At 41.4% G+C, this 12022-nt stretch overlaps 1 protein-coding gene across 7 annotated transcripts in view; it reads left to right on the forward strand.

Moving 5' to 3' along the window:
* Specc1 (sperm antigen with calponin homology and coiled-coil domains 1) overlaps positions 1–12022 on the forward strand; it is a 273961-nt gene that overhangs the window by 168396 nt on the left and 93543 nt on the right. For all 7 annotated transcript variants that reach the window (XM_063269013.1, NM_001039017.1, XM_063269014.1 and 4 more), the window contains one exon: positions 11657–11864. In XM_063269013.1, the coding sequence (XP_063125083.1) occupies positions 11657–11864 (208 nt within the window). The remainder of the gene's footprint in view (positions 1–11656; positions 11865–12022) is intronic.

The raw sequence follows: 12022 nt of genomic DNA on the forward strand, positions 1-12022 counted from the left end.
ATAAGTTCCTCTTGTAACCTTTTTTTTCCTCTCTAGAGATAGGCTTTCTCTGTGTAGCCTTGGCTGTTCTGGAACTAGTTCTGTAGACCTGACTGGCCTCTACCTCCTAAGTGCTGGGATTAAAGGTATGAAGAACCATGCCCAGCCTAAACTTTTTCTTAATTTATTTCTACCTTTATTCTTTTAAAAAGAATTTTTACAATTTTTTTTCCTTCCTGATTTGAGTAAAATTCTTTAACTTTACCCTACCCTGGTTGGATTTAAAGGTATGAATTTGCCCTTTCATGTAGCTTAGCCAACCAAAGTAAAGACAATAAAATAAAATCTAGAGTTTTCTTGTAGAAATTTAATCTATTTGGAGGACATAGAAAATGTTGCAGTAAATATTAAAAATAGCCACAAACCCTTGCTACTGCTGGCACCATCGAACCATATGGCATTAGCGGGGTACATTCATCTCAGCTGCAGCAGGTTCTAGGGCACCAGGCCACGATACCCCCAGCTCCTTTACTCTGTTCCAGGCAGTCTCTCCGCCCTGTTGCTAGCCGAATGCAGAGGTCCCCGTCTCCCAGCTGGCTCTCTGCCTCGAACTCTGCTACATTCCCTGCAACCTGGTAAAATCAGGACTCTAGAGGTCCCAGCAGCCTTTGTCCTGTTGTACCCCCACCCCCACCCCTGTGGTCTGTGAACTGCTCTGGTCCCAGGGGTGGCTGCTCTATTGTGGCTCCCTGCCACGAACTCTGCCCCCTAATGGTTATAGTGTCAACTCCCAGCAACCCGTTAAAATTAAAACTCTAGATGCTTGTAATTTAACAATCAGATTTATATGTTAAATTCTCAATCCACAATATGTCCACACAATAAACTCACAATCACTTGATAGTGGTATAATCTGCCCACCTAGGTAAGATAAATTGACTAAAAATCCAGCCCTTAAGAAATACTCATAACTACCTGTGACCATTCAAAGCCACACAGATTTGGGTCGAGCTCCTCTGCCTCCATCTTGGTTCTCCTTTTTTCTCTCTCTCCCCTTACCAAAACTGTGTCTCTGACTTACTTTTTACTGTCCAATCATGGGCCATGCCCCATCCTATGGCAGCCCTCACCTGTATAAAGACAACAATCCACAAAAAATATATTTTCTGTAGAGTATAGCATTACAAATACATACTTAAAATCAAATTATTTTTAAGTATTAAACTTTTATTTATATAATCCCATATATTTACTGATTTTCTGCCAAGTAAAATTATTCTATACTGTCAGTAGTATTCTTGTCCGTGTTTAGTTAAGAGTCTAAGGGAAAAAAAAAGCAACATACGAGGTAAAATGCTACATCCACAGGGTTAGGTTTTCTTTTTTTATAACTATTAAAACTCCAGGTTTGTGATTTTGCGCTGCCTTATGTACAGAGAGCAGTACTTTTCTATAAGTCATCAACTCTGAAAAAACAGATTCTAGACCTCTTAAACTGTTTTCAGTTGTAATTACACTGGGTAATTCAGAGAGAAAGGATTATTTGAGCTGCTAGTTCAAGATGCTGGAAGTCTAAATCAAGTAACAGTGTCTTGAGGATTACTGTGGCCTCTGTTTGTGGTAGACTAGAAGAAGAAACTACCTTGTGTGAGGATGCACGAGTGAGAGAGTGAGCGGAGGGCCAGCTTCCCTTTATAAAAGGAGCTTGCCATCATTCATTTATGATCATTCATGATCAAGAGAGAGAGCCTGTGAGACTGTACCACATACTCTGTAGGGTAGTAACCTCTCCTAATTGCCTCTGAAGAGTCTTACTTCCAGTACTCAATAGTTTTCTCATAACTGTATCAAAATATTTAATAAACACTTAAGAATGGAAGGATATATTTTATTCACAGTTTTGAGCGTGTTGAGGCCTAGAAAAAATGTTAAGGCCTAGATAGACTACCTGTCTAGCCTGCCATTTTGTGCTGTTACTAATGTTCTAAGGAAACTTTGTCATATGCTGTTACTAGGATGTTCTTTGGTGTTCTTGGAAACCAGTCACAACAGAAGTCAGAACTGCTTTGTATAGTTAGCCACAATAACCTGGGACCCAAACCAACCACCCTACTTTCTGTACTTTCTGTATGAGCTTTTATGGTATTTGCTTTCATAAGATGCCTCTGGGATGGACCCCAACATAAGAGAAACATGTGCATCAATATGAGAAACTATTTGGAACAAGACTTCCGGTTTGAGTAAGGGTCCAGTAAAGTCTAAGTTCCCAGTACTTCCTGGGAACTGACATCCGACTTGGTAGAAAGAGACATGTACATGGGTAACTGACATTCTAGTTGGCAAGTTCAGACATGAATGTTAGACAAGGCAAGTCCCTTCCCACAGTCAAATAGCCCAAACTATGGGAGCAGGATAAGTGTACAATAAAGATGTTTCTAAGGAAGTCCCCTATCCCTAAACCATGATTGGTAGAATAATGTGGCACAGATGTTTGTGGATTTTAGGCTGAAAAGCCCTGTAGGATCATAACTCAGTGTCAAGGTTCAGCTCCTGAGTCTGGACCATGGTCCTGATGGATCTGTCCTGGGGCATATGGTCAATAAACTATCCCTATCCTATCTGACTGAGATCAGTGTTCATGTGGTTTGTGAGGTGACTCCTGAACCCCAACAGAGGGTCCCATCTATCACGACATGGGAAGCATGGCAATGGGCATGCAGCAGCCACTCACCCTGTATTGGAAGCGGAGAAAGGTGAATGCCATTTCTCATCTTGCTTTCCCTGTATTCAGTCCTGGACCCCAGCCCAGGAGATAGATAGTGCCATCTGTATCTAGGTTAGGTCTTTCCCCTTCAGTTAGCCTTTCTGGAAGCATCTTCATAAACACACCAGATGTATTTCCATAGTGATTACAAATCTAGTCAAGTTGACAGTTAAGATTATCTATAACTTCCTAAAACTACCACTGGAAATAAAATCTCAACGTGACTCTGAGTGAAAACAAACCATATGCGACCTGTAGCACTGACTGCTGGCTCAGTGTATCCCGACAGCAGAGTATCAACTAATTCCTAACAACCGTAGAGTCCAGTAATGTCACTGAAGGCGTGCATTCCCAAGGGAAAACGACCTGAGATGAAGCTCACAAGGATTAAACTGTCCAGCCAGCACAGTTGTGTGTCCCTCACCACATGCCTTCTGGCATTTGTGCTGAACTACTAGAAGGACTAAGGAAGGATGGCTTTCCAGTGGGAGCCAGATCCACTTCGGGGCTCTGTCCTGTGCTTCCGTGTGGCTCCACTGCAAGGCTACCCCTTACCTCAGCTTCCTTCTGTGGCCTGCTTTCCTTGTGGTGGATTTATTTTCTTCCTTTGATGTGTTACTAACTCTAGTGAGGTAAGGCCACAGCACCAGTCATTCCTTGAGCTTGACCTCAGAACTCACCTGTGAGTAGAGCGATGCCTCCACTTCGCTGTCCTTTGTGTGTTTAAGGGCAGCATCTGCTGTCCACATCCTTCCCAGATACAGCCCTACATTTGCAGCTCACTGTTACTTCTCCAAGACAAATTCACATTTCTAGCTTTATCTCTGGGGAAGACAGCCTTTTTTTCTTTTAAATAGCAGAAATGTAAATATACTCGTATAACTTCTTTCTAGGCAGAATAGCATTGCAAAAGAAAAAAAGGAAAAATTAAAAAAAAGATTTTCGACAATAAGAACGCAATCTAGCCACCTCTGTTTTCTGTAGCATGAAACAGAACGAGTTCTGCAAAAGCCATGCTAGATGTCAAAATAAAAGCAACATACATGCCACATTCTTACTCCTGGCAGTGCTCTCGGGCTGTTGCTCTTTTGTTTTCCTGAGTGCCTTATACTCTTTTAGCATCATGACTTTTTCCACATATTACGAATTTAGTAAGTTTTGTCAAATGGTCGGATGAAAAATAATTATTATTTTTTTTCTTTTTTTTGGAGCTGGGGACCGAACCCAGGACCTTGTGCTTGCTAGACAAGCGCTCTACCGCTGAGCTAAATCCCCAACCCCAAATTATTATATTTTAATAACTAATATTTTTGTATTCTTGTATGTTCTAGATACTCTTGGGAATGTCTTTTTTTTTTTGTTTGTTTTCTTCCTCTAAGGACATTGGCTAAGAGTTAAGTACTGCGTAAAGTTTACTGGAAAAGACTATTGATTTTGCTGGGTATTAGTTATAAATACTTCTTAAATAATGAAAACTGTCAGGAGTTGGTTAAAAGCAGCTCAGCTGCTTGATTGACAAGCTTTCAACCCCTTCCCTTGTCGTCAGTGCAGTGGCAACTGTCCTGAAGCTCAGCTGGTAACCACTACTGTCAGCTTGTGGTGAACTTTAGTGTATTCTCTTTGGCCCCTCGTGCCCTTCCTGTCACCTCTGGAAGTCACTACTGCTGTCCATCAAGCAAATACTTCTTCAGTTACCTGGAGACTGTCATCCTGTCCACCCTAAAAGAGACTTGCTCCAGCTGTCATGGCTGTTGTGGAGCTGCTGTTTCTGTTCCATGGGGTAACCACTGCCACCTTGGGAGACTCTTCAGCCACAAGCACTCCAGACTCCTTGCATGGTTCCTTGAATCTTCCCTGCTGCCATGACAGCTTCGGCTCACCCATCTACTCCACAACTGCACTTGATAGCTCTACCCACTTTGCAGATGCCTCTACCTATACATCTAACAACTTTCATTTTGGTCTTAAAACAAGCAGCTCCAGTACCCCGCACAGACTGGACCAGTGACAGTGTGTGTGCATGGTTCTGCCCTTCCCTAACTGTATGAGCCATCTTCCCCTCTGTCTCATGAGAGTAGTCCAGAAGACTCCCCGCCACCCCCCATACACTATCCTCTTATGCTGCAGTCTAGTCCCCAGTAATTCTTTGGGCATTTTATTATCCACTAGTTTATCTTGGATAGACTAGACTGAGCTAGTTGCACAAGAACAGATCACACCAAGGGTGGGTAGTCTTGAGCACACCTGGCAAAACTCCTGGGAGCAGAGAGCTGAGAACTGTGCAGGCGCTCTCCAGTGAAGTGCGGGTGAAGTGCAATAGAGAATAGGATGTTAAGATGGGCAGAGTGAACAGTAGGCTTGCAGAGGGGCTGCCAGGACAAGTGTTCCCACCGCTGGGAGACTTCCAGAGAGGTCCCAAGAGTGAGTAGATCTGGCTGCTGAGGGCTAACCAATAGTGGCTAGATACTGAGCTGCTGACACTCAGGGCATACTGTACACCAAAGAGCAGAATTACTACATTTGTCTGAGCTTGGACATTAAGGGAGCTACATTTTCCCTGGTTCTGATTTCTGTCCCACCTGAGCAGAAACCCTAGATCATTAAATTTCAGCTTTTAATGTTGACACCACATTAAGTTTTTCTTTTTAAAGATTTTTATTGTTTTTATTATATGTAGGTGTATATTGTCTATGTATGTGAGTGCAGGTGCCCATGAAAGCCAGAAAGGTCAGATCCTCTGGAGCTGGAGTGGTTCTGTTATGCGCTTCCTTGATGGTGGGTGCTGGGAACCAAACTCAGGTACTCTAGAAGATCTGCAAGTGCTCTTAACCTTGAACCATCTCTTCAGCCCTATCCTTTTTTCTTTTTTCTCCAATTGTGCAGACCAAAGCAGAAAACAATAGTCTAATTTGTCAATTGATGGAGCCAGTAGTCAAAGATTGAACCATATGTATTACAGGTATTCTTAATCATGGACTTTTACTGCCTTTTAAAATCAAAGACGAGGCAGGAATGTGTTCAGAACAGGACTAACAACTTGTGTTAAAACTAACCTTTGCTTCAGAGAAAGCAAAGCCTTATTACTAGGAGAACTTTACTCTCTCCTGATAAGGTCAAGAGCTTTGCAGGGAAAAAAAAAAAAAGGAAGGAACAGAACCGTCAGGAAAGTGGTTTTGGCTAGGCATGATGGTATACACCTGTAATCCCAAGTACTTGGTTAGTTGAGGCAGGGAGATTATGTATTTGATGCCAGTTAAATAGTGACTCTGTCCCAAAAGGGTGGGGGAGGGGAGCAAAGGGAGGAGAGGAACGAGAAAGGGAAAAGAGAGGAGGGGAAGGAATTTAAAAGTTTATTGAGTTATAATTCCAAAGTGAACAGATCAATGTTGTTTAGTAGCTCATGTGGCTGTGCACTGATCACTGCAGGCTGATTGACAGCTCTTATCGTCCCATGAGGAAACTTTGAACCTATTAGTAGCTAACTCCAGAAGTCATGTCCCTCCTAACCACTGCAGTCTGTAATCTGCTTTCTGGATCTGGTTTGATCAGGTTTGACTCTGCAGGCATTCCAAGTGATCATTCATCACTGGCCTTTTGTCTTTGTCTTTTCTTCACTTAGCATGTTTTTTGTTTGTTTGTTTGTTTCCTCAAGGTAAATCCAGGGATGTTATTGTCACGACTTCATTCTTATTTTTTTCCCTGACTAATAGTGCATTGTACAGATATGTTACCTTTTGTTTCTCCATTCAGTTAAACATTGAGGTTATTTTCCATTGTCTTATATGATGTCTCTTGAAGCCCATACTTTTCCATTTTAATTTTGTGAAATCCATTTAGTTGGTTTGAGGTTGTTGTTTTTCTTTTTTAAACGTTTTTTAACTTATTTATTGATGATGATGGTGATGATGATGCTGATGGTGATGGTGATGATGATGATACATAAGGCCTTGGTTCATAGTTAATCTCCAGCTTGATGTCCTTAGTACTAGTTCATCATAATAAACTAAAGATGACTGTATGGATTCATCTTACAGAGATAATTATTCCATGTAATCCAGTCACCCAGTGCTAAGCTGTCAGTTGTTTACACCTCTCCTGTAGGAGACTCCAGATATGTACATATAGCAACACAACCTTCTAGTGTCTCCACCCAGGGCCCCCACTCTCTTCTACTCCTCTATTGAGGGTCAGTAGCCTCTGACAGCACCTAATTGGAGCCCCTTCCAAGATGGCCCTCTCTGGGTGGTGTTTCATATGCCTAATCCATTGAGAAAATAAAGACCAGGGTCTTTACCAGAGGGGTCAGTGGGTGCCATGATAGTGTCACAGCTCCACCGCTTCATGGCTTTCTCACACTGAGGATCAGGAAAACTCAAAATATTTCCTGTGTGCACATGTCCTTCTCCAAATATTTCCAAGGAAACTGGCCTGAAAAGCACTTTTTCCCCCAACTTCAAAAATGTTCCAAAGTTTGGAGAAAGTGGTGACACTTGCTAAGATTCTAGCCTTGTCTGACCACAGCTTACTAGGTCGCTACCTGGGTTTAGTTGTTGGTGAATCAGGGAGGACTCTTGATGTCCTCTCACTGAGAAATTTTGGTTATCTGTTTGAATCTGACTGAATAGTTAGTTTTCAAAGATGAAAAATATTTGCAGACCTTGAAGTGATTTTTCTTTTTTCAAGGTAATCACCAAAAACCATGTTTGGATATCTGATAGTAGAATTCCCAAATTAGAAAAACTAAACTCAAAGTTTGCATTGCTAGGCAGCAGAAAGGCCAGGATCACAAAAAGGGGGTTTTAGAATTCTGGTGGTCATTAATACAGGGCTTTGTTCTCTGCTGCTTGGTTGTTGAATTTTCTAAACTTGTTTATTTATGGTTGTGTGTGGATATGCCACTTGTGTGAATGTGCCCGTGGAAGCCAGAGTAGGGCATCAGATCCCTTTGAGCTGGAGTTACCACCCATTGTGGGTTCTGAGAACCAGAACCTTTGGAAGAACTGCATGTGCTCTGGGCCATCTCTCCAGCCCACATTCTTCTTTTTGAATAATTTCCCTACATATGTTTGCTAATTTATAAAATGAATGAAACCTGAAAATAATAACTTATTTTATGAAGTGTCCCTATGAGATGAAATAGTAAAACTACTCTTTTAAAAAACTAAGGTTTTTGGCTGGGTGTAGTGCCATAGGCCTTTAATCCCTGCCCTTTGGAGGTAGATGCAGGTGACTCTGCCTGGTCTAAATAGTGAGCTCCAGGACATCGAGGACTGTGTAGAAATGGAGCGAGACTCTGTCTACAAACAAACATACAAACAACCACAATGCAACAACAACAACAACCAACAAAGTTTCTGGAATACTTCCTTAAGCTTGGAGGATGTGTTTCATATCAAGAAAGCAGTGCCTTCATTGAGACAGTTTTGATTTGTAGTCTCACCAGCTCTCACACTCTGCACTTCTGTCCCCTCCCCATGCATGCCACTCCTTGGTGCTCATGATCATGATGAGTCAGCATATAGGAAATAAAACGAGAGCCTCTGACAGCCAGCCGTCACTCAGAGACCTCATCAGGATGCTTAGCCGTTTCCCTTATCATAGTGCCCGGTTTTACTCTATACCCATAATATTTATTGCTAGTCTTTCTGGGCCCCAGGTGACATGCCTCTGTCTGAGGAGTCTAGCCATGAACCCGTAAGACTCAAAGTAACCTTCCAACGCTTCCTTTCAGACATTAGCTTTCTAACATCTAAAATGTAGGGCTTCCGGGCTGGAGAGATGGCTCAGTGGTTAAGAATTCTTCCAGAATACCTGGGTTTGGTTCCCCACACTTATACAGTGTACCACAATCATCTGTGAAACTTTCTGTATAAAGTAATGATTGATAGGATAGAAGACTTCTAGGCTTTTCCACCAACCACCTCTCATGGTTGACTAGACCTGTATTTGTTGTTATCATGTCTTGCTTATGCATAAGACATAGGGCTATTCTGGAAGAAGGAATAGCTTTTATTGAGAGGCAAGGTAAACTGTACCAGTCACTGATAAACTGTAAATACATTATTTCATTAAATAAATTACTTCCTCCATTGTTCAAGTAAGGAATGAGGTAAAGGAATTAAAAGAATACAAGGTTCAACTAGTAAGGTGTGGCATGCTGTAATCCCAGGACTAGGGGCTGAAGCAGGACAGTTTTGAGTACTCAACTAGCTTATGTTACTGTCCAAGTAGCAGTCATAAAATTAAAAAAAAAACTCAAAAATCTTGATTTGGTAGAATTGGAATTCAAATCTTGGCAGTCTAGCTTCAGATTCTGTTCCCTAAGCCATTTTGGTGTACTTCAGCAACTTTCAGTTTTGACAGCAACATGCAGTGATATATATCCACAGTGCAGAGCCACACACTTTTGTAAACGAAGTACAAATTTAAATATCAGTGCAGACCCTAACACAGGCTATATGGTCTGTGTTGGTCCTGAAGTTGTTCACCTGTCTGTGCATCCCACCTTCCCAAGTGGAAAACACTGCAGGACTGTCTTGTACTGTTTAATTCATTCATTCATTCACCAAATACACATTAAGTACTTTCTCTATGCTTAGCACTGTGCATGTGCAGAGGGTTCTGTGTACTGTTGTGAATGTAGAACCAGATCCCTGTTCCTATAGAGTTCCCAGACAGAACTACAATTAGAAAAAATATTACTGAATGGAAAGACCCCACACTTAAAGAAATAGGAAGAAATCTCTTACATATCAAGTTTATATTACCTGGTAAATATATGCTTCTTTATTAATGTCAATTAAATTGTTATAGAAAAGGTGCAGTATTCATTGTATCATTTATTTATAATAATAGATTGGTGTTTTCAGCCAGTGATTTGGATTTGCAGTACTTGGTAATTAAAATAATGTAGTCCCAACTAGCAAATGGCTCAGTGGGTGATAAGATGTACTAGACAATACTTATACTATTTTAACATAATTTAAATGTTCATACATGCAGATTGATACATATTATTTGTATGTGTAGCAGATACATTTTCATGTGTATGTGGGCATGAGAAGTATGAGGACCAGAATTTGGATCTCTGGCACCCAAGTAAATGTGGAGTAGGCATGGTAACTTGCCTATAGTCTCAGTACTCAAGATGTAGAGACAGGGCCTTCCCATAGCAAACCAACTAGCTAGACTAGCTGAGTTAGCTAGCTCTAAGTTCAAGCAAGACATCTTACCTCTGTATCTATTATGGACAGTAATCAAGGAAATCACTGATGTCAAACTCTGACCACCATACATTTGTACAAACATATACACCCACACACGTACCCACATACATGAGAATATACATACACCACATACATGGATAATCTGTTGTAATATGTATCACTCTGTATATACTAACATTTATAATTATGTTAAAATAATGTAATAAACATATGACAAGGCATATTATATACTACAGTGTAATACTTCCAAATCAATACACACATACAGTGTATAAAGTTTTTTAATACCTAGAACAAGCCTATATATTATCAAGGGCCTATACACATGTGTAATAAGCATGGGAAACCCTTCAAGGAATGACCATACACCAGCTTTAGAACAATGTCTGTTACTTGCTGAAATGGAAACTAAAGTTGAGGCATTAACACATTTTATTGGATTAAAAGATTCAGCAAATATGGCTAAATTTAGTTGTTAAGCTTGAGTGCATCGTTATCTTGTTTCTATGTGTGAAATTAAATTGAGCAGGTGAAATTAACGGAAGGGTTTTCTGTTTCTAGAACATTCATATTTTTTTATTGGATATTTTATTTATACTTCAAATGTTATCCTATCCCCTTTCCCAGTTTCTCCTCTGTAAACCCCCATCCTATCCTCCCTCCCCCTGCTTCTATGAGGGTGCTCCTCTACCCACCTACCTGGCATTCCCCTACGTTGGGGTATCAAGCCTTCAGAGGACCAAGGGCCTCTCCTCCCATTGATGCCAGATAAGGCCATCCTCTGCTACATATGCAGCTGGAGCCATGGGTATGTACATGTGTACTCTTTGGTTGGTGGTTTAGTCCCTGGGAGCTCTGGTTGGTTGGTATTGTTGTTTTTATGCTGTTGCAAACCCCTTCAGCTCCTTCAGTCTTTTCTCCTAACTCCTCCATTGGGGTCCCCATGCTCATTCCAGTGGCTGGGTGCGAGCATCCGCATCTGTATTTGTCATGCTCTGGTAGAGCCTCTCAGGAGACAGCTATAGCTGGCTCCTGTCAGCAAGCACTTCTTGGCATCAGCAATAGTGTCTGGGTTTGGCTGGAAAGATGGCTCAACAGTTAAGAGCACTGGCTGTTCTTCCAGAGGATCCAGGTTCAATTCCTAGCACCTAGGCAGCTCACAACTGACTATAATTCAGCTCTCAGTGATTTGACATCCTCACACATACATGCAGGCAAAACACCAAAGTACATAAAATAAAATAAACAAATCATTTTAAAAACTTCAGATTTTTATGTAGCATGTCTTCTGTCACACGTTTTATTCTTCCAAAGGTTGAGATTTAGCTCTGGCTGCAGGAACATTGAGTCTCAACAGCAGAGGGCGCTGCTCTGCAGCGAATGTGAGGTTAGGATGGCCAGGTTTTCATGATGCCCTGTTCTGCCCCAGTAAGGGAAAGAGTTGCCTGTACTAAGAGAACCCTTCTTTCTGCTAAAAAAAAAAAAAAAAAAAAAAAAGGAGCTGGGAATCCAGCCCCGTAGACACATTGTGACTCCCTTAACATTGATAGCCTTGGCTGTTCCTAGACTGAAGAACAGTAAGAAGTGGCATAAGCTAGGGCATCCAGCAAGCCTCCCTACTGACCTATGAGAGTGGGTTTTGTTTGTTTGTTTTTGTTAAACTGATGCAATATTCCTTTTTCTCTAGATGGAAAAAGATTATTCTTACCTGAAGGAAGTCTGTGATCATCAAGCAGAACAGCTGAGCAGAACCAGCCTAAAATTACAAGAAAAAGCTTCAGAAAGTGATGCAGAAATCAAAGACATGAAAGAAACCATATTTGAACTGGAAGACCAGGTGGAACAGCACCGTGCTGTCAAGTTACACAATAACCAACTCATCAGCGAACTGGAAAGTAAGTGAAGTCAGGTCTGGAAAGGTGCGACAAAGGCCTATCTAAGGCTGTGTGGTGGCCAACGTGTCAGAGGAGCCTGTCGTTTGAGCACTGTCACCTCCCTAAGAGAACAGCACTTAAGAAACAAGCTGTAATCCTCGAAGTTAAGTAAAAGCTGG

The sequence above is a fragment of the Rattus norvegicus genome, chromosome 10, assembly GCF_036323735.1.
Source record: "Rattus norvegicus strain BN/NHsdMcwi chromosome 10, GRCr8, whole genome shotgun sequence".
NCBI classification, from domain to species: domain Eukaryota; kingdom Metazoa; phylum Chordata; class Mammalia; order Rodentia; family Muridae; genus Rattus; species Rattus norvegicus.